This window comes from Branchiostoma belcheri, unplaced genomic scaffold (genome assembly GCF_001625305.1).
Source record: "Branchiostoma belcheri isolate BF01 breed outbred unplaced genomic scaffold, Haploidv18h27 scaffold26, whole genome shotgun sequence".
NCBI lineage: Eukaryota > Metazoa > Chordata > Leptocardii > Amphioxiformes > Branchiostomatidae > Branchiostoma > Branchiostoma belcheri.
The window spans coordinates 2238781-2261633 of record NW_017803865.1 but is presented as its reverse complement, the minus strand read 5'-3'; the positions used below and the strand labels follow the sequence as shown (position 1 = coordinate 2261633).

At 44.5% G+C, this 22853-nt stretch overlaps 3 protein-coding genes across 3 annotated transcripts; 2 read left to right on the top strand and 1 right to left on the bottom strand.

The window, feature by feature from the left end:
• Positions 1-4890: 4890 nt before the first annotated feature.
• On the bottom strand, positions 4891-7616 carry LOC109471947 (non-neuronal cytoplasmic intermediate filament protein-like). Its single transcript, XM_019771489.1, has 7 exons — positions 7159-7616; positions 6920-6980; positions 6719-6814; positions 6259-6429; positions 5948-6073; positions 5484-5710; positions 4891-5270 (listed from the first exon to the last, which is right to left on the bottom strand). Exons 1-7 carry the CDS (start codon positions 7524-7526, stop codon positions 5246-5248), a joined length of 1074 nt encoding a protein of 357 aa, XP_019627048.1. The 5' UTR covers positions 7527-7616; the 3' UTR covers positions 4891-5245.
• A 2535-nt stretch (positions 7617-10151) lies between these two features.
• LOC109471956 (non-neuronal cytoplasmic intermediate filament protein-like) lies at positions 10152-13933 on the top strand. The gene is made up of 7 exons (XM_019771502.1): positions 10152-10510; positions 11103-11163; positions 11334-11429; positions 11638-11808; positions 12223-12348; positions 12585-12805; positions 13243-13933. The coding sequence occupies exons 1-7, from the start codon at positions 10236-10238 to the stop codon at positions 13256-13258; spliced, it is 966 nt and encodes a 321-aa protein (XP_019627061.1). The 5' UTR covers positions 10152-10235; the 3' UTR covers positions 13259-13933.
• A 433-nt stretch (positions 13934-14366) lies between these two features.
• LOC109471910 (anti-sigma-I factor RsgI6-like) lies at positions 14367-22091 on the top strand. Its single transcript, XM_019771390.1, has 16 exons — positions 14367-14619; positions 15218-15369; positions 16292-16384; positions 16653-16756; positions 16934-17073; positions 17301-17455; positions 17652-17741; positions 18049-18223; positions 18482-18518; positions 18816-18968; positions 19235-19290; positions 19724-19861; positions 20284-20455; positions 20662-20766; positions 21061-21276; positions 21773-22091. The coding sequence occupies exons 1-16, from the start codon at positions 14432-14434 to the stop codon at positions 22016-22018; spliced, it is 2220 nt and encodes a 739-aa protein (XP_019626949.1). The 5' UTR covers positions 14367-14431; the 3' UTR covers positions 22019-22091.
• Positions 22092-22853: the final 762 nt, after the last annotated feature.

Here is a 22853-nt window from a genome sequence, read left to right as displayed (position 1 = left end):
AGAAACATCAGCTGGTTTACACACGGAGGCAAGGAACGTCACGGCAATGCCTTATATGGGCATGCCATGCCAATACCAAAATGAACCAACAGAAATTCTGTGCAGACGTTGACCCATATATGACCCCTGGTAGGCACCAGTGTGGAATGCTGCGTTGGACTTATTATTCCTTTCTTACTGCAGCCAAAAGTTACTAAATAGGGTGATTAGTATCAGGCTGGTACTGATAGAGCAAGGCTAAAGAAAAACATCAATAGTCACATGGAATGCAGTCCGTATATCAGCTCTTCCTAACCCAGCTCTCAAAACATTTCTGGCGGGAGTGAAGGGGGTTTGCCCAACGGTAGCAAATAATTTTGTTTCCACGCTGCGACAGGCAGGAAGCAAGTTTGTATTTTCTCAAGTTAAGACCTTTTATTAAGATTAATAAAAGTGACGACAATATGTAATGTGTGCAAATAAATTGTGACTGAATTATGTAATAGACGGAATAAGGTCAAGACACAAATAGGTTCAAAGCACTTCTGAGGCATGCTATTCTAGCTTCCGGTTTGTTTTCCCTCAAACATTTGATTGCCCTACTTACTGTGGGCGGGGGCGTAGATGTTGACACATAACTTTCTATATGAAGACATTGGTTATAACGACAGGTTGTGAACCTGTGACGTCCTGACACATTGAGGTCTGATATGTCTTGGAGTAACCTGGTAAACTATTCGATGCTTTTAGAATCTGGAACAACGTAATTCAACGTAATAGAGAGTTTCTTGGGCGTAGCATACTGGCAGAAGGCAACAATATATATGTCTTTAAAGTCTGTAAAGATGCTCACCGAGCTAATACTTTATAGCAACAACATACTGAAAGCGGCTTGCGATTTGGGTCAACAAATTTCATAGACAATCATTTTTTACGTCTTACTTTTAACTCATACTGCTACATTGTGCACCACACTCCAAAAATATATCACATGACAGAAATTAAATTTTCATTGCTATCACCGCAGCCCCGCTCTCTATGATCTGAAATTGACCAGAGCGCCGAACTCAAGTGGAATCTCCCCTGCGACCTTTCTGCGCTTTCAAAAACTCAAATATCAGCAACTTTTATGGGTGACCAAAGATTTCTCAGATCACTCAACAAATTATGAAAATAAGGGAATTTCTTAAAACGAATTTTTTTTAACGTTTTATGTGTCCTATTGTTTTTAAAGTCAATCCTGTACATCCTGCATCATATTCAAATTATGAAATCAAGGATGTAAGGCCCCCATTGCACTAGGACGGCGCTCTCACCGGAGATACCGCTGAGGTCGCCATGTTTGAAATACAGATTACTGTAGAGACCGTTGTGAGCTCTCAAGGCGCTCGCTGCATGCACGCTCTCACTCCCTCTGTGCCTGTGGTCATTGTTGGATCGCCATCCACGGCGCTCTCATGGCGACTGTGTAAGCGGGCCAAAACAGTCACCGAGGTGACGGCGCTCATGGCGCTCTCAGTGCGCTCCCTGTGTGCTCGCATGGCGACCTCGGCGATCTCTATGCGCTCTCTCTGCGCTCCTGCCAGAGAAAGCGCGGTGACAGCGCCATGCTAGTGGAATGGGGGCCTCCGGGCAAACGCCGTGTAGTGAAAATGGGGCACAAGCGATATGTGATTACGAGATCCCTGAACAAAGGTACCCCCATTCCACCTCAGACGGCACTGTCTCTGCGACCTGAAAAAGAGCGCGAAGAGAGAGCCAGGGTCGCCATGGGAGCGCCATGGGAGCGCCATGAGAGCGCCATGAGAGCGACATGAGAGCGCCATGAGAGCACCATGAGCACCAACGTGGAGAGAGCACCTTGAAAGCTCCGAGGTTGGCGTGTTTTCTGTCTAAATTAATGTTTGGGCCGTTGCGCGCTCTCGTGGCGCTCGCTTCGCGCTCTCACGGCGTTCGCCGCGCTCTCTTCGCGCTCTCACGGCGCTCGTCGTCGCCGTCCTCGGCGCTCTCACGGCGATGGTACTCGTATGACCCGGTTTCATACCATTGCCGAGATGACGGTGCTCATGGCGCCCATGTCGCTTTCATGGAACTCTCATTGCGCTCTCATCGCGCTCCCATGGCGCTCTCATCGCGCTCCCATGGAACTCTCATCGTGCTCCCATGGAGCTCTCATCGCGCTCCCATGGAGCTCTCATTGCGCTCTCATCGCGCTACCATCGCGCTTCCATGGAGCTCTCATCGCGCTCCCATGGAGCTCTCATCACGCTCCCATGGAGCTCTCATCACGCTCCCATGGAGCTCTCATCACGCTCCCATGGAGCTCTCATCGCGCTCCCATGGAGCTCTCATCACGCTCCCATGGAGCTCTCATCACGCTCCCATGGAGCTCTCATCACGCTCCCATGGCGACCTTGGCGCTCTCTCCGCGCTCTGGCCAATTTCAGGTCGCAGAGAGAGCGCCGTGAGAGCGCCACTAAGTGGAATGGGGGTCTTACAAATAAGGAGTGAGCAATCTACCGCTTCTGTAACCCCACGAGCACGCCGGCAGAAAGTACTGCACTAGCGCGAAACCCGTAATGTATTAATATTGTGCTTAGCACTCCGGCAGAACATCTCATATAAGGTCGTATTGGCGCGTATAAGGTTAATAGCCGGCTAGCCCGTCTGTAGTTTTGAAATGTTATGTCGGAAAAAATATCGCTTGCAATATGCAACAAGCAAAATTCTGATGCAACGTTGACCGAAAATCCAACGAAAATCGTGAAAAATGGGGGGGTGCGCAGGCGCAGTACGTTCTGCCGGGGTGCTAACCGCAAGTTATGTAGATAGAACACGTGAATAGGCAGTTATCCGGGCCCAGCGGGGACTCAAAACCCGCGTTACGGAAGATTTTAGTCCCTGCACCGCACAGCGCCGCACTGAGGAGCACAGCGAAGACTGGACCTAGTAACATGCTGTCCGTAGGTGTTTGTCCGTGCGTGTGTGCTTTAGCATGTTTGAATGTTCCGTTATATCTCCATGTTTGTCAATAGTTGTGTGTGGCATGGACACTGATGTACCAAATGCACGGCGATGTCTTCCTATCTTCACGCAACAGACGACATTTTGAAATACATGGTAAACATCTAAAAAAATAAGCTGTCAAAATTTACCTACTTGAGTGTTCAACTATTAAAAACGCACATTGACAGGGTACGAGTAGCTTGACCTCCAAATTGTCCATTTCGCAAACAAATTCTTACTTTTCTATCGGCAGAAAGTCAACGTATCAATAAAAACAAGACTGGAATGACTTCTGATCCCATTTACACCACCAAAACAAAACGACATTATTAAACATCATTTCAAGAGCTCTACCCAGCATGAAAAAGAAGCATACAAGTATTTTTTCAACAAAACAAAAAGAAAGGAATCCTCCCCAGCTGCGAAATTCCAGCAATAAGCAAGATATGCAAAGAAAAAAAAACTGATTACACTTTAGCAGGTTTAAGATTACAAGGTGGTCAAATAGACCGATATCCCGAAGCCACGACCCCTTTGCAACGTCATAGTAACTCGAACACCTCGATCGGGCAAAATCAGCGCGGGAAGGGCTTCGCAGGCCGCCGCCAACAGAGTGTCGGTTTTGCTGTCCAACTTTCGAGTTTTCGGCAGCCTCTATAAGCAGCCCCCAAAAAGGGTCACGCCATCATTATTGAAGGACAATATTGAGTTAGACTGTGTAACGCAAACTCTGCCGTCCGCGGCTTTAGTGGCCCCTTCCCGCAAGGGGGCGGCTGGTTGTTGGGCGGCCGGCAACCGTAAAGCGGTTTAATCAGGCCAATATTGAGTATGTTGAGACAATTTTGAGACAATTGTTGAGTATTTTAATCTGTGACAGGTTTTCAACTGCAAGCCCAGGAGAAAAACAACACAATTAGAGTAAAACAGCTCAGGTGCTCACGAGGGAGGGAGCAACTTATACGAGTATATAGGGCTTTGTGATACAAGTAGAAACATAAGCTCGCAAACAGGGACATAATAATGATAATAGCTTTAGTAAACAAATACAAATACGTCTTTGATTGACTTGAAATTGTCTCCAATGCCACAACGTTCAGTTTCACCGGTAAAATAAGAAGTCTTTATCAAGCAGACATCAACTCATTTTGCTGCTCTTAGATTTCCCGCGGTGATTTTGCCTGAGGTGTTCGAAATAGAACAGGGGGTTCCATGCGTTTGATCAGGATCGGTCTATTAACCACTCCCTCTATCCACGTGGCATGACATGCGTACAAACACCATATTTCAATCGCAACAAAAACCAATTCAGCTTATCTAAGGTATTTAATTGTCGTGACGACAAGACAAAAACGTTGGTCTGAGTCGAGTGTGTTTTTTCGTTTCTTTTTCGACCTTACTAACACTTGAGCTTAGGCATTAAAAACTGTCCTAATCAAATCCCTATTTTTACTTTTATGAAATAGAGAAAAAAAAACAGGATTTTCTGGGAATGTGGGGCCGATTTGAATCAGCTGTTTCTAGAATGAGCATTCAACGCGCTTGAGAGTAATGTGGTATCTTCGAATTCTGTGCGGAATTTATTTCATTTTTACAAGACAGTCTCTGTGAAACTATTTATTACTTTTAAGAAAGATTTAGCGTTGAGACTGGCTGCACATAAATGGCGCACGGGAGCCCAAGTAACCTGATACGTACTGTTGAACTTACGTCTTTAGATCTAGCAACTGGCCGTAAATATAAAGATCAAAATAAAGATACAAAACCATGTGCCTAGACGTAGTCTTCTAGGCGTAGTCTACTCCTATTGACATTACATTTTTTCCAATTTCGTCATTTGGAAGTCCCCCTCAATCATCTATCCTAAGTTTATAAAACAACAAGAAACATATTCAATGACACAAAGGATTGGAGTCTATTAAAGCAATGTTTATTCATCTAAACATCTTTGTACTTAATCAGTTGTTAGACAGGCATACATTTCTTTGCCTTCATTACTGCTAACGTTTGGTATGGTCGACAAGTTTGTTTGGCCTAACCATCGTCCATGAGAATGGGCTACTATAGTATACAGTTACGTCATTGTGATCAGCGGTGACGACGTCCTGTCACTAGCTTAAGTTTGCAAACCAATGAACAGTTCTAGTTTTCTAAACTATATATAGAAATCGGTGGATCCAAAGAGATTCCTCGTCATCTCTACATGTATTTGGAACACTTGATTTCCATCGTGACCTCACGCCTGCTGAACTTACGTCTCTCTTCAGGCCCGGACCTCAGTGAAGACCCTGTCAATGAAATACAGTTCACAAAAGAGCATGGTAAGAAACTTGAACATATAACAACCTTTTGAAGATATGTACTTGGTCACCTTATCAATCAACTGTTAACATCACCTCCGACCCGTAAGGCAAGCGAAGCATTTTTGCTTGGTAAGATAATGACTCAGTCACCCAAAACAATACTTCCGTACCCGGAAGTAACCATGGAAACAGCCCCACCTGTCAGTGATCTCCTCCCCGTCCAGCAGCTTCCTGTAGGTCGCGATCTCCACGTCCAGCGCCATCTTGATGCTCATGAGCTCCTGGTACTCCACGGAGTGCTGAGTCATCTCCGACTTCATCCTGTCGATCTGAGCCTGAAGCTCGCTGATAGCGGCCTTGAACTCCGTAATCTCCCTCTGTGTGCGGGCCTCTGTTTCCGCGATGTTAGCCTCCAGGGACCCGGACTATGGTAGAACAATGACAATCTTTATTACACAATTTTACTTCACTGGGCGGAATACAGGTTGCAGCAAAAGTTGTACAAAGTTGATGGATGCAATGTACATTTAGCTAACATTAACACGAATTCAAATTTTCCTCGCTTTTACAAATAAAAGAAACACAAACGATTTGCGTGTATGTACCTGTGTATGTTTATATACGTGTTGAAAACTACAGTTCAACCTTAATTCATATCTAACCTTGCTCTTCAAGGCCTCGGTCTCGGTGATGATGGACTGCAGCGTCCTCTTCAGGCCGGCCAGCTCGGACCGGGCGGCTGCCAGAGCCTGGTTATCCGACTCCCGCTGCTGGGACATCGCGCTGAACTGGAGAAATGAAACAACATCAATATTAACGTCTTTTATCTCTTTGTTTTCTTGCCTGTGACTTAAACTTTGTGATTTCCATTTCGTACGTCAGCAGTCATAAGGCCTTAGGTTTTGGCATACATTTAAATCACAAAAACGCAGCACAGGTCTACAGCACATCAAAACGATGAACCCATTCTAACCTTGCCCTTGTACTTGTTCTCGGCCTCCTCCCTGTTGGCGCGGCCCATGATCTCGTACTGCACGCGGATCTCACGCAGAGTCTCGCTCAGGTCCGGTCCGGAGATGACCGGAGCTTCAGTGTCCGCAATGGCCATAGTCTGAGTCAACTGAGACTGGACCTTACGTGTCTCCTGGAAGGGAAACAAAGTTCATGTTTAAGGAACAAACATGCCTGCAAACAGCCTCATCTGCTGATTTAGAAGAAAACGATCTTCAATATTTTTTTCGTCGTTTCGTTTTTCAGACGTTACAAAATTGTAACAGAATCTGCCTGTCAAAAATCAGATTATACAGCCACGGGAGACTGAGTAGCAAATCTACGAATACAGACTGGCCCTTGATGTGGTACCAACGCGGCATCTACAGTCTATACCGATATTCCGTTCAATCAGAGTTCTCTTCCGATTTCGACAGGCTCACCTCCTCCCAGACCCTCTTGGAGAACTCAATCTCCTCCTGTATCGTGGTCAGCTTGTTTTCCCAGCCAACACGCTCCACAGTTGCCGCGTCCACCTCCTACGAAACATACATAACACAACGAGTACTCAATAATACCAAATCGCAAACATTTTAATATGTCCACATTGTGTAATGAGGATATACTGAAAAGAGAAGACTCACCTTCTTGACCGATGCCAGTTCTGTCCTCACAGCGGTGGTGGCGGCAGTCTCGGCCTCACACCTGTCCAGGGATCAAAACGAGAAAAAACGGTTGAGTCATATATGTCTATTTGGTGCACAGTGTGTCACGACAGTATGAATCAAAGACAAGACCCACACATTTCCTTGTCTATCAAATTGGTTGATGGAAAGATCTTTCAAATCTTTGATCGCTTAGCCTCTGGTATAAAGGATGTTACCTAGCCTGCCACTCCGCCGACTTCCCCTGCCAGCTGGCGTTCTCGGCATCCAGCTGAGCCTTCTCCCGAGTCAGCTGGTCCACCAGAGCCCGCAGCTCCCTCAGCTCCGCCTCGTACAGCTCGCAGATGGCCGACTCTTCCCGCGCCGACACGATCCTGAGCTGGGTCGTCAGCCTGGTGTTCCGTTCCTGCAGGGAGCGCACCTTCTCGATGTAGCCGGCGAAGCGATCGTTGAGAATGATGAGCTGGCTCTTCTCGCTGGTGCGGGCCGTCCTGGCGTCGGTGAGAGACTGCAGCGCTCCTTCCGTGGCGTATTTTGCAACGGCCTTGCCGCCGCCGACTCCAGCTCGTGATCCCTTGGTGGCCATGGCGTACCTTTAGAGCTTCGACCCTGTCTTCAGTTTGATACTGGCTTCTCAGCGAGACTCGCTCAGTACCCGTGCTCTCTGTTCTGTGGCTTTTAACCTTATGACATGGTCACCTCCTGCCAATCTGCTAAGCACACGAAGCTCGCTATTGGTGAACGAAATTGGTCCAGATAGTTTATTAGGTCCATCAGTATTTACCGAGGACATATCAGACCTCAACGTGTCAGGACGTCACAGGTTCACAACCTGTCGTTATAACCAATGGCCTCATATAGAAAGTTATGTGTCAACGTCTGCGCCCCTCATGTATGTAGGGCAATCTAATATTTGCGGGAAAATAAACCTGAAGCTGGGGTAGCTTCAGAAGTGCTTTGACCCTATTTGTTTCAGAGCTTATTCGAATATTCTGTCTCTTACATAATTCAGTGACAGTTTATTTGCATGCCAGTGGTACGAATCCCCCGGTAAATCCTGCACGGAATTTTCTAGGGTCCGTTTTGGTGACGACATGCCCATGTAAGGCATTGGTTCGTGTTGTTTCGTGTGTGCGCGTACATATAAACCGGTTGTTTCGGATGTGGATGGTGGAATTCTTACGTAGATGACATTAAAATATCGAATTATATGGAACAGCTGCGGAAAATACGCCAGACAGGAGATTGCAATAAAATACATCACTGTGCCAAAACCTATTCCTTACCAGAAGCTGCAGATGAGACGAATCGAGTCAAAGCACAATGACTTAAACCGAAAGTGAACGAAGTGATCAGCAGCTCCATAAGATCTCTTCTAGAAGATTAGAAAGTGTTGAAGACAAAAAAAAAATCCGAATCTTTGGAGGCAGAGACGCGGGCGATCAGAGCTAGCAATGCGATAACATCAATATTATGTAGGCGGTCGGCTTGACTCGGTACCTGCGCACGCTGGTTATACCAAGCTTTCCGAAGATACGGGCAATGTAAAATTGCACATTGTACTGAAGAGGGCCTAGGGATCAATGGAAGGAGCAGGCTGACAGAATACAAAAGAATGTAACCTCTGCTCTATTACAACATAGTCAATATGAGTTATGTACTCTGTGGACATTTAGAATGGTGGACATGACCCGTGAATATTCACCAATTTAGAACCTTATGACAGCTTCTAGGGGTGAAATCTACCCTAACGTATTTGATAGGTTCGTTTTGTTTTGTTTTGTTTGAGTATTTCTAAAACATTTCTACAAACTGTATATGTGTGCAACTATGGGCTACAAGCCTGAACCCCTAAATAAAATATGAAATAAAATAAAGTTGCAAAACAACAGTATCATTGTCTGTGCATAACGAACATTAAAGTCACAGTACTCAGATATTTGATTATCATTTGATGCAATGCTGGTTTCACGTTGTGGGTAATAAGTATTAAACATCAGATAGGTACATTCTGTAAATTTTTCTGGGTGGGGGCTGAGTGGCCATGTGGTGATTTACAACTTCAATGGTATATTTCAATTTCTGAAGTTGTGGTCCCGAGTCAGCAAAATTGAAGCTAGGACACTGCGATGTAGCAACACAGGCAATTCCGGATTTTATACACCTATTTTTGAAACATTACGTAAATGTAATTCTTAACATTCCTAGGCATTATGGCAAATTCAGCAGTGCAAAGACTGCATCTACTGTAGACATCAAACATTTACCTACCCTACATACTATGAGGTTGGCACTTCAAAGAGCGTACCCCAAATATCAGGAACTTAAAATATGCATGTCACTGTATCTTTGATAACCTTCGTCTTCAAATGATATAAAATGATATTAAAAGATTGGAAAATGAAGCATAAAATGATGAAACACAACTTTATTGGAACGGGCTATTTGCGACGTACAATATACTTGTATAGCTCGTACAACTCTTACCACTGTATTGTGGAGAATACGCCCCTTACAGCAATGAATGTTTTTTCCTACTTCAACATTAATTGCAAGACAGGGCGACGGCATACTCAAGTTTTCTTCAACTCATTCTTAAGCTGCCACCAACGCAGACAAACGCATGAACATACAACAGGAGCCATACTCATTTTCAACTCAGTAAAGTGAGGAATTGTCATCTTTAGTAAAGTGCTTTTCCCAAGGGGACAAGTTAAGTGGCATGGGAGTATTTCAACTCGTGACGTGACAGACAGCAAACACTCCTTACGCCACACGACCCTACAATGGATGTCTCTTGAACCCCAGCATGACTTGTGATGTCAAGGTCTTCGGGTGCCCCTAGGCATGCGATAGAGGATAGAGAACTAGATATCTGGTCACAAATTAAGATATAACCTTTTAAAGTTCTCAGAGCCTCAGGGCAGGGGTAGAGGGTTACTGAGAGGTCACAGACAGTTATTCTAAATTCTTTCGTAGACGTGAAAAATGTTTCTCTACCTCATAAGTTCATAAATGCAAAGCCGTTGCAGTGATTCACGTTTGGTATTTGATTGCCCTACATAACTAGGCTCCGGAATGCGTTGTGCCTCCTCAACACTTACATGACCCTGTACACAACGGCTGGCCAATGATATGCCTTTCTGACCAAATGATGGACAGGGAGTGATTACTCTGATGAGAATAAATCTGGAAGGCTCGAACCCTGATATCCACAGCCTACCAGTCCGTGGTAAGACAGTCCAGATTCTGGCAGCCAGTTCTCTTCCAAGCCTGTACGACACAACAGGAAAACATGGCAAATCTCGTCGCAGAGATGAATGAGCTCTCCGTCCTCAACGGCCGCTTCGCCGCCTACACCGAAAGGGTGCACGCCCTGCAGGAGAGCAATGCCTCGCTGGAGGCCCAGATCCAGGCCGCCCAGGCCAGAGCCGTCCCCTGCGAACACGGGACGTACCAGGGGATGCTGGCGGCACTGCGGGCTCAGGTGGACAGCCTGTCGAATGACAAGGCCCAGGTGGAGGTCGAGAGGAACAGCTGGCAGGCACAGGCCGAGGAGTGGCAGGGGAAGTACGTTATGCCTTTGCTTTTAAATAACCATTTAACCATTTTCTTTTAACTTCATTGTTTTAGTACACAACATTTTTGCTAACAACTAATCTCCAAGCAGATTAGGTAGGGGCAAGACACTATCGAAATTCCCAGTTGCTATCGAGTTTATCTATGGTGGGATCTGCCACCGAACTACCATGGGGACCAAACTCTTGAGGCAGCGGGCGGTGAGCTTACTCGCAAGCGCACGCGGGGCCTCTTCGCCCGTTTTCTCACAAGTCTGGTTCCCAGGGCAACACAGAACGCACCAGGCTAGCTGGGTCTATCGTTACAAATTTGGTAACGGTGGCCATAAAAACATCATGTCAGATTTAAATGGGTATAAGCCCTCCGTTCTGTGGCAAATTCTACGGGGGTCAACTGAAATTGGACAAAGCTTGCCCCCACTGGATCTGCTTGAAGATTAGCCAAAAACCTTCTAGTGCATTCTGCAATGTGGTTATTTGTTCTTTATGTAGAATGGCGTTATTTCAGAATAGTTTTTGGTTAAACTAGCAGTAAAAAGTTGCTGGGAATTGACTGGGGGTTTATGGTCCTGGTTTTGATACAGGGCCGAGTATGAGATGTCTGTGCGCCCTGGGCTGCAGGCTGAGATCGAGAGGAACAGGATGGTAAGTATACGTCTGTTTAAATCAACGTTATCTTATTCTAGGTAATAGGCTTCGTTGTTCTGTCTGTTTGAACCTCAGTGTAAAATGGCGAAGGTCCGTACGTGTCTCATCATCATGTTCTTTTGGATAAAAGTGAGAAAGAGTGTTTAGAACAAAGAATAATGTTTCAGGAACTGCAAGCCATAACTGCAGCTCGAGTTGGCTTTGAGAGCAGAGCGGCGGCCGCTCAGGAAGAGATCAACGCCTTGAGGCAGAGCCACGCCGAGGTGAGCATTTCTGTCCACGGTCTGTCTGTACCTCAAATTATTTCTATATCATGTTACACAACTATACACCGATGGCGTTTTTTTTACATTTTACACTCGGATTTCTGTGTTTTACCCTTCAACTATCCTTCGGGCATGCGTTTACAGTAAAGTTTGACTTGTATCATCAATGTGCAATATAATAGTTGACTATTGGCACATCTTACAGCAAGTAGCTGGCCTACGGGAAGAGTTGGCTGCAACTGTGACTAGGGTGGAGTCTCTGCAGTACGTGGTGACGGGCCCAGACCTGAGCGACACCCTGAGGGAGATCCGTGAACAGTACGAGGCCATGAGCCAGGCGAACAGGCAGGATGCTGAGGCCAAGTACAGGGAGAGGGTGAGAAAAAATAAGACATGCCCAGAATGTTAGAAATAAGCCTTTTTCTAGGAATGAACATAACTGCAAAAAATAATCCTTAATTGATAGCTTTCAACAACGCTTCGAGATACATGTAGAAATGCAAGTTGTGATTTCATGTACCTGCAGAATGGCCAATCCTCACTGCGAAACTAGCAATCTTTTGTGCAATGTTGCAGGACAATTGTAATGATGCTTGTATATTTAATGGTCTAATGATGTATTTATGCGTTTAGAAATGGATTATTGCTACATACTACACTCCAAAGACTACATTCACCATTTATTACCAGTTTTTATTTCCATGTAGTACATACATGGCTCAAACAATAGAAGAAATTACATATACCTTTGTGTTTGCTACCGCATGTATGTGACAATTTGTCTTTCTAGTTTGCGGAGATTGCCCAGCAGCGGGAGGCAGCCAGCGAGGCTCTGGCAGCCGCCAGGGCAGAAATTGCTGGATTCCACAAGCAAATCCACGCTCAAAGGGCCGAGGCCGAGTCTTGGAGGAGCAAGGTAAGAGTGTACAGATGCGTAAGAGCTTGCTTTCAGGGAGTGAATTCGATTCGTGGCTTTCATTTAAATTAGGGAAGCCAATGACAACAACAAAACGTAATAATCGATTCAACGACTTTAACACATATATATACGCCGATATCATACATGTACAGCCATAACGCAACCCATAACTTGTCCTTAAAAGTACACATTTAGAGACACATGAACGGTATCTCAACTTGTTTTTCTAACAGAACGCTGCTCTGGAAGAATCCCTGGGAGTTACACAGGGCCGCCTGCTGACTGAGGTTGAAGGATACAGGCAAAACATCCGGTCACGCGAGGCTCAGATCGAGACTCTGAAGCAGGAGATCTCCCAGCACCTCATCAACTACCAGGAGCTCATGAACGTCAAAATGGCGCTTGACTTGGAAATTGCGGCTTACAGGAAGCTGCTGGATGGGGAGGAAGTGAGGTAAAGACACAGTTTCAAGGTGTTTTATATCAATGTACAATAGATCAATCCATAACCCATCCCTGTCGAAACGTAAATGTGAAAACAAAAACGCATCAAATGTCATCAACCTGGAGTCACTCTGTCATTGGTCGAACCGGCTGCCGGTAGAGACAAGCAATATTAGCAATTCTATCGTAAATACATACTGGTACACATTAGTATGCAATTTACAATTGCCTTTTCAGTTTACAGTTCTTTTTTGTGCGTAATTTTTCCAGGTGATTTGTTTATCGCAACCAACCAAGCAAAAACAGATGATTGCAATATTTTCAAGTTGTCACCACAGAAACCAGCATATGCACCCTTGAAGCAACTTTGTACGTGTTTGTTTCAGTTTATTGGTACTTCAGACTTAACTACTAACCTTTACCTTTTTCTCTTGATTTGTCCCCTAGGCTGTCTGCTCTGTGAGGCCCTGAAAGTCCAGACGGTGCCACAGTGCCAGTGCCAACACAGAGAATGTGGGCCATGTCATGTGAGAACGCTACGACACGTCAATATGATTTCATAGCAAGTCCTTGAATAGCTTCAATATTTGGTGTGGTATAAAAAGTATAGATCTTAATTACAGGGAACGGAAATATTGTATTGGATGGCTCTGTCTGTCCTAATAGCCCCCGCGGGATCGTGGGTGGGAGTTAATTTTGACAGTTGATTGATAGGGAGCTCGAGGTCACGCCTTAAGGTGACGCGCCATGGAGGTGGAAGTAAGTGTATGCTGTGTAATACATCAACATCCCCCACTTGAGTTACCATGCCTTTACCAAAACCCAAAGCACTTTCCGGAGCTCTGTGAACTTGCACGTCAAAAAACTCAATATGGAAGTCTGAAATATCCGATTCCCTGTTTATTTTACGGTGCATTACGACATAGCTTAGAAAGCATGCTTCTGACTGACGTATACACTATTCAAATATTTTAATTCTAAAAGACCAGTTAGGTGCACAAACAGTTACGATGTATGTGTGAATGGTAGACGTGAATGAACTGAGTACCAGTGTATGTAACATCAGCACACTCCTGCACTCTTGGTCTGTGGTATGTCTGATAGATCTAGGCAAACGGTACGCAATAAAGAAAAAAGTTGAACTGAAGACTTAAGTTTTTCTGAATGGTCCATTGCTTGTGTCATAAGTTTAGTTATAGGTAACTGCTAGGCCTGTTTGCCTACAATATATTATAAGGAATTGGTCTATTTCATTACATGTTCCAGTTTCTTAACATGCTGTTTGATGAAATCTGTCATCTGAACTGTGTCTAAGTTCTCAGTCTAAATATATACCGTGGTTGCTAAGACAACTGCCTGTCTCCTGCTGCTGTGGCCATGCCGTGCGAACGGAACATTTGGACCTGTCATTCTACCGGTGGGCTTTTCAACAGCAATATCCGATCTAATATTTAGATGTGTCTGGCGACAGGAAGACATCGTTATGTATTTGTTTACATCATGGCACATGCCACACACAATTATTGATAAACATGGAGATAAACGAGCATGATGAAACACACCAGCTTATCGAAGGATAAAATAAGGGAAAGAACCTATGTAGCCCTTTGTACTTTGGCGATCACGTACGAACAGCATGTTGGTAGGTCCAGTCTTCGCTGTGCTCTTCAGTGCAGCGCTGTGTGGCGCAGAGACCCAGATCTTCCGTAACGCGGGTTTTGAGTCTGCGCTGGGCCCGGATAACTGGTCCTGTAGCGGCTGTACGGGACTGCAGTATGACGGCGACAAGGTGGAGGGGACCTACAGTATGATAGCGCAGGGGAGGTGAGTTCACAACGCCCCCACGTAATATAATCCTATGAATAAACCCAATACATTATAGGAGGGGATACCATTACTGCGTACAAATAGTCAAATACATGTGTACATCAAAGAATGTTTAGACCTTAGAAGCAATATTGTATACACGATACATTGACACTAGGCCTATTCAGACCGGGGGGGGGGGGGGGGTCTTTTGAGGACTACACCAACTTTCATGTCAGATAGCGCCTGAGCGGCTTGCGCTAGAACCATCAATTTGGTGACTTTTCCTAAAATATATCTGGGAACAATTTAATAGCAATTAGATAATTTATTGAATTTTCGTGCTGCCATGGCAACGGCTTTCTGACAAGCAGTTTTTTGAAAATCTAGTTATTTTGGTTTAAAGATTAAAACTGGGTTTAATATCAAATTACATTTCCTTTACAATAGCAACATCTTATATAATTATATATAATGTATATAATTGAATATTAAAAAATTATGCTAATCTCATGACGTCATTGGTCAAAACCCAAGATGGCTGACCATATCATAAGCTCTAGTGTTAGCTCTACGCGAAACTGAGGGACTTTTTACTTGTTTATTTTACATTCAGGCGGGCCGAATGGGCGGGGCCATCCTACATTCTAGCATACGGTACTGACGTCATTTCCGGTCAGACCTATGACTTCCAGATCTACGTCAAGCTCCTGGCGGACGGTTCGAACCAGCACGAAATCAAGGCGATGTTAGCCATTACCTTCTCTGGTACTACGTTATTCCCTGCTTTATCTTTTCAAGAGCACTGATTATTGTGGAGAGACATAGCTGTGTAAAGACACGGTGAAAAGTTTGAATGTTGAAAAAACTATAAAAGAAATGCAATGACATTTCTCTACTATGACAGGACGACAGCTCTTTATCATCTGGAACAATGTAGTAAAATATAATGAAAAATCTCCCACGGTCCGAGAAACCCAGCTATCCACCTTACCAGACTCAGACTCAACCGCAGTCAGTTAAACTTTCACCTGTTCCAACATCAATGTGTGCCCAGTCCTGCGTGCAAATGTGGTCACTTCAACGAAACAGCTGTACACTACTTCCTACACTGCCCACTGTACACTGACGAACGCATTGACATGTTATCATCTCTGACTAACATTCTGCCATTTGACACAAACAACGTCACCGACAACACTTTATGTTCAACCATTCTCAGGGGTAACCCCTCATTGTCGTTTGTCAACAACTGTAACATATTTGATGTGGTTTTCAACTTTATTTTGCAGACAGGACGTTTTGTTTGATTTAGTTGATTCATTTTGATTTGTACACCAGCCTACTATGTACCCTAGTCATTTCTTATTATTACTTTGTTTTATTGTATCCTTTTATGTGTGAGGAGAGGGCTAAGATAAGTTTTATAACTTTTTGCCTCATCCTCGGAAAATAAATGTGAATAAAATAAATAATGAAAATTGACAATTTTCATCCACAACGAATTGATTTCCCTTGTATAACATCGACGTAAAAGCACAAAATTTTGGAGCTTTTCTGGTTGCCAAACCCTGTTGACCGGACTAGGAAAAAATAGACTGTCATGATGGCCGAACGTTTGCTATGAGGAAGATGTAACTAATTTAATGATCATGTCCCCAACTTACTACTGGTACAACTACACCAACAGACGGAGAGAAGATCTACCAGAAGATGGGCTCCTCGTCCTTCATCAGTCAGGATGACGGCTGGTTCAAACTCACAGCCCGGGCCACCGCGCCGGGTGAGTCAACGGATATCCCATATGTTTCATCGTTCATGAAATCTTTTTGTCCACGAATATGTCTTAATGATTATAAAATCTAATTTTGCATGGTAATGAATGTTCCACAAGTAAGGTCTGATAATTATTTTGGTGCTTCTTCGTACAAAAAAAATATATATAATACGCTTTCCTGAAATCTGATGACATATTGATGCCAGCAGTTTAAATTCTAAGGTTGACGCATCTATGTTCAGTTCATTTGACTGACATTGTCTTTTACCCTTAGCGTACAGTAAACAGGTGACGTCCATGCGTGTTTACGTGTCTGGGCCTCCAGCTTGGATCGACTTCCTGGCAGACAGGGCTTCCCTGACGGAGTCTTCTATAGCCGTCAGTATCAGCTATAAGATGGGAATCTCTTTTGTCATAGAACTTTTTGCACAAACCATTTGAGATCCAAGAAGTGCGAAAATGCCATGTTCGAACTTTCTTTGCACTTTTGCCCTTTTTTATCCATTTCGTTCGTAAGGTGTTTACATCATACCTACCAATGTTTAATGTTCTCAGTCGCTGATACACAAGGGTGAGATTCTGGAGAACCCGAGTTTTGAGACCGCGCTGGACGGCTGGCAATGTTCGGGGTGTACAGGCGTGCACTACACCGCTGATCAACACACCGGAACTGCCGCCATGTTAGCTCAGCACAGGCACGTACACAGACCAGTTTGCTAACAGGGTACTAGTGTATCCTGAACTATGTCTATTTATGTAGTTCTATGTCTGAATGGATTACATTGAGAAAAAAATACCAGTACATCAATATGCTTTGAAGAGATCACCAAGTGGTAAATGAATTATGTGTCATAGATTAAGACATAAACGCTATGTATATATACGTTATGAAATATCACCAAGCCCTACCGATTGTTTGTAGATCGGCCGTGTGGGCAGGTCCGTACCAGGAGTTGTACTGGGGCTCGTCAGTGCGGGGTGGGCAGTGTTACCTGTTTGAAGCCTACCTAAAGGTGCTCGGCAGCGACACCACAACGACGTACGACACCAAGGCTACCCTAGCCTTCAACTTTGACGGTAAGGAAACGTAGCTCGTTACCGAGGTTTGGTTCAGCAAGTTTATTTGCATGCCATTGGATAAGAATCTTTTAGGAAAGCCTTTTTGTGGTAATAGAACTATTTAAACTCGTGAATGCTAATATAACTGAAATAGCTCTTCGTCTTAAAAACAAAACTGTTATAAGCTTACCATTTCTCTGAATGTATAACACAGACGGCAGCTCCGAACACTCTATCGTTTCTAAGGCCTTCATCTCTGGCGCAGACGGTTGGAAAAAGATGGAGGGAGACGTGTGTGTATCAAGTAAGTATTGTTTTTGCTGCTTTATATAGGTCCAAGGCCTTTGAAAACGTTCATAGTCTCTATCTACGCGTTAAAGAAACAAAAACTAGTACGATAAGGTGCAAGATACCATACTTGTTAATGCATACATATGCAATGTTGATATGAACACAGTGTGGAAAAAATACCAGTACATCAATATGCTTTGAAGAGATCACCAAGCCATACCGTTTGTGTGTAGAAAGTTATGAGCTACTCAAACCGGAACGATGCCCTACCCACTAACGGAGAGGATGGACCCCTTACACGCTAATCCTATATCACCCAGGCTACACAAAACCCGTAGACAGAGTGAAGCTGACGGTGTCGGGTCCGCCTGCCGGTGTGAACCTGCTGGTGGATGACGTGTTCCTCCATGAGGTGTCGGCCACGCCCTACACCAGCTGGAGAGCCGAGGCAGACGCGCGGATCGACCAGCTCAGGAAACGGGACGTCAGGATAAGGTTAGCTTCATTACATCACTCTTGTAGCAATGCTGTCATTTCACTGGTCAGTACCCTAGCCTAGCTATATCACACTTCTAGTAACTCACCCACTGATACGGATCCTAGCCTGACTACATCACGCTTCTAGCAGCCCTTCGACTGGTCAAGCCCCTAGCTTGACTACATCACTAGTTTTTTAATGAGTCTATTTAAGAACTGATTTTGTCTTTGATCTTATCATCATGCTACTCTTAAATTATCTTCTCCCCTATACAGGGTCAACACACCAAATGTGGACCATCTCGAAATCCAGGTAAGGCTTGTTATATGCAAATTCCAGTCCCGACCTTGATATCTCTGTTGAATTTGCAAATGTGCCTTCCTTGTCTTAAATACTATTAGTATTAGTAATGCCTTTCATTCAGCCTGTTTATCATTGTGTGTTATTTATCATAAATTGGGAACACGAATACACAAAATAATAGAGCAAATGATACTTAATACATTACAAATTATCACGTTTAACATAATATATTATCAATTCAGTCCCAAAACCCTTCTTAATCTTGTAAAACAAAACAAATTGGCAAGCATACATTTTATTTTGCAGGTCACCCAGACGAATGCCAACTTTCCTTTTGGGTCAAAGGTAAACGCCTTGGAGTTCCCTTCTAACCCCGGGTACGTGGACTACTTCTTCGACAACTTCAACTGGGGCGTCATCGGGAACAAAATGAAGTGGAAACCGGTAGAAAAGATCGAGGTGATTGTTGATGAGCAGTCGGTACTTCTTCTTGTCAATGTACCTCACAATCACACACGCAGCCACATACGTGTACAGTAAACACACACACACAGACGTACATGTACACACACACACACACACACACACACACACACACACACACACACACACACACACACACACACACACACACACACACACACACACACACACACACACACACACAGACGTACTTTCTTAATATGTCAACATCGGAACCTACTTATACTGCTGTTTATACACAGGGCAATCCTGACTGGAGCGAGGCGGACGCTGTTATCAACTTGATGGAAAGTCGAGGGTACGTAAGTCAACATGACCACCTTACTATATGTATGTCATGATGTAACTTCATTCATTGGATAACATTTATCATTTATGTCCTTTACGCCACGGTCACACACGTCGTGGGGCGTGGCACGATGTATTTGTAGCCGGTATAATCGCCGTTCGGCATAACACGCGACAGGCACGTGTCACACCTGCAGTTGGCCATATTACAACGATTGGCTTGTTACAACTAGCTTTTCAACGCCATAGATCTTTAAGCAAACTGTGAAAGATCTAGCCACAGACTAGGGTTCAATCCAGCTTTTTAAGTACCAAACAGCTAACGTTTGTACAGCATATCCACGGCTATCCAAATAATTCCCTCAGCTTGCGATCATACGGCGGTCGTACGACAAATGTGCCCGGCCGCGGTCCAATAACCATCTACTTCACACCACATGCAGTATCCCCATCCGCGGCCACTGTGTGTTCTGGTCAGTGGACAAGCACGTGCCGGACTGGCTCAGGTACAACCCGTCCGCCGACGTCGAGCAGAAATGTTTCTCCAGAATCGACAACGCTGTCGGCCGCTACACGGGAAGGTATGGATCATCCATCTGGTTGAGACATGAAAAAGCGCAATAGTGTGACAAGGTCTTCGTAAAAATCACATGCTTGCAACTTGTACTCTGAAAGAAAGCTCCTGGAGGGGGGGGGGTAATAAGTCAAGAACTTTGTCCTTACAACGTGGTCTGCAACAAAGATTTCCGCTGTTCTTTTCTTTATGAATATGCAAAGTCGTAGTTTGCTTTAAAACTGCTACGGGACCAAAACTCCAACCATCTGTTCGTTAGGCCAAAGCCAACGACAAAAATTATAATGACAATCGGTTAACCTGCTATCCTGTTGATAAACATTGAGAACTAAACATTACCAAACGTTGGCAAACATATTACACATAGATGATGAATAAACGATGCCAACAAAAGACAGTTCTGATGTAACTGAACTGCCCTATGTTCAGGGTAGCTCACTGGGACGTCAACAACGAGATGCTCCACGGGGACTTCTTTGCGCGGAGGACGGGCAGTCGGCAGATCCGGTACGACATGTTCCGCCGGGTCAAGCAGAACGACCCGAACGTCGTGCCGTTCCTCAACGACTTCAACATCATCAACTCCGGGGCTTCCACTCAGGTGTGTGGAATGCTAATAGGGTGTTCTAGCACTGTGTTATATAGTTAGTTCATGGTACATGAGCCATGCGCCACTTTCTCCTTTTCCCTTCTAGATCTGCATTGTAGTAGGGTGTCTAGCAATGTATTATAAAATGGTTTCTTGTACCTGCAAGGAAAGAGGACCTATGTGACTTTTTCCAAGAAATCTGTTTCTTACCCCTATAGGCGTACGTGGACCAAGTCCAGGAGTTTCTGGACAACGGAGCGCCGGTAGAGGGCGTTGGTGTACAGTGCCATTTCCCCAGACGACCGGACCCTGTCATGATAAAGGTGGAGAGAGATTACTTCTATGCTGTACCTGAAGTAGATTAGATGGCTGAATTTTTATTAAAGATTTAACATATATATTAAATTAAACAAGAGACAACGTTTCGATGACAGTCTGTCATCTTCATCAGGACAATTATGACTTATGAAGATGACAGACGGTCCTAAAAAACGTCGACGTCGGCTCTTGTTAAACATGTGCTTGTAGATGAAGAACTTTGATATTCATTATTCAATCATTCACCAACCTGATGAACTTATCACTGATATACATGTACATGTACATTGTGTATGTAGAATCGTCTGGACAAGGTCGGCACGACCGGCCTGCCCGTCTGGGTGACTGAGCTGGACGTGAACGAGCGGGACGTGTCGGCGCGAGCGGACGGGCTGGAGGACGCTCTCAGGGTCGCCTTCAGCCACCCCGCCGTGGAGGGCATCATGCTCTGGGGCTTCTGGAACGAGACCCACTGGAAGCCGCACGCGTCGCTTGTGGACGGGGGGAATTTCGAGGTATGAAACAACACCAGTGTGTACTTTGAGGCCGATGGTAGCTGACACGAGATGTCACAAGTTCGATTCCTAGTGCTGGCTAGATGCTGTGTCATTGGGAAAGGCACTTTGCTTGATTAACTTTCCTCAGTCCATCCATGTGTAACATGGGTACCTGACTTTAGCTGAGGAGGCGATGGAAGGGGAGGGATGAGCTACGCCTTACAATACAGTGCTATAGACATAGTGGATTTCTATTTAAGATATAGAGCTCCTACGGCCTCGGAAGCTATGGCTTGGAACATTTTACCTTTTATCTTACCTACTGCACATTCGATGGGAACAATGGAGGCAAAACAGGGCAGATACCGGGAAAATTGTTCATTCTGTCCTAAAGAGTCACGTCAGTTTGTAATATTACATGTTTTTGCTACAACATCCATGACACAGTACTGAGATGCAACGTACAACATTACATTACAAAAAAACATAAAGGTTCAATTTTTCTCACTTGTAGATTAACGAGGCCGGCCACCGCTGGCACCAGCTGGTGTTCCACGAGTGGCGCACCAACCTGCACCTGTCGGCCGGCACCCTGACGCCGGAGGGCAAGGAGTTCCACTTCCGCGGTTTCCATGGCGACTACCAGATCGACATCAAGTCACATGGCGTCACCATGGCAACAAAGGTCTTCCAGCTATTGCCTGGCGACGACACCTTGGTTCTTAACATTAATATAGCCAATGACATTATCGTTGGTTAGCGTAATGTGAGGTGACATCGCTGTGTAATTTTCCACGGCTGGTGCATTAAAAGTGCTGGTTAGCTTGGGTTAGGCATCAATAAAGAAGTGTTCTTCACTTGGTTTCCTGTTTCTTTTGCACTGTATACCCGTGATTTTTATTTGATTGATTAAATATCGAAGATCTAGAATCAGTCCTATAAAATTTCATCTACATGTGTACAATGTCAGGGTCGTTACTGTGATTACACATTGACATTAAAATTGCCTCAAAAATGTCCAGTTGAAGCAAAGAACTTTTAAGCCAACTAGCATGTCGCACAATACTTGGGTAGCTGCAGAATTGGCCTGAGGGAACATCATATTGATTTATTTTTTTAAAAATGTGGCACCATCACGTTAAAATTCTCCAAAGGTAGCTAGTGTCAACGATGATCCTGTCATTTTCACTAAACCGAGCGGTATACCGGTAATACGATTATTACAAGGCTTATATATTTGGGTTAATTCTTACCACGTGATAACACTGTGGTATAGCCTGCACAACAGCCTCCAGAAGATGTTTGGATATTGACGTTTTGTATCGTCCTGTTTATCATTTTGAGCAGGTTTTTTTTACTTGTTGTAATGGTAAATTGCTTCAGAACACTGCACCATTTTAAAAAAAGTAAACAATACTGGACGTACTACTTCTGTCACTCAGTTTCAAAATACTATGACTTGGCTCAGTTCTCAGCATACAATATATTATTCTACAAAATAATGTTCAAAGTTCAAATGACGATCTAAAAATTACTGGACGTTATCAGTCTACAAGACGTGCCCTGACTCCTGTTTGGAGGCTTATTGCTGTGCA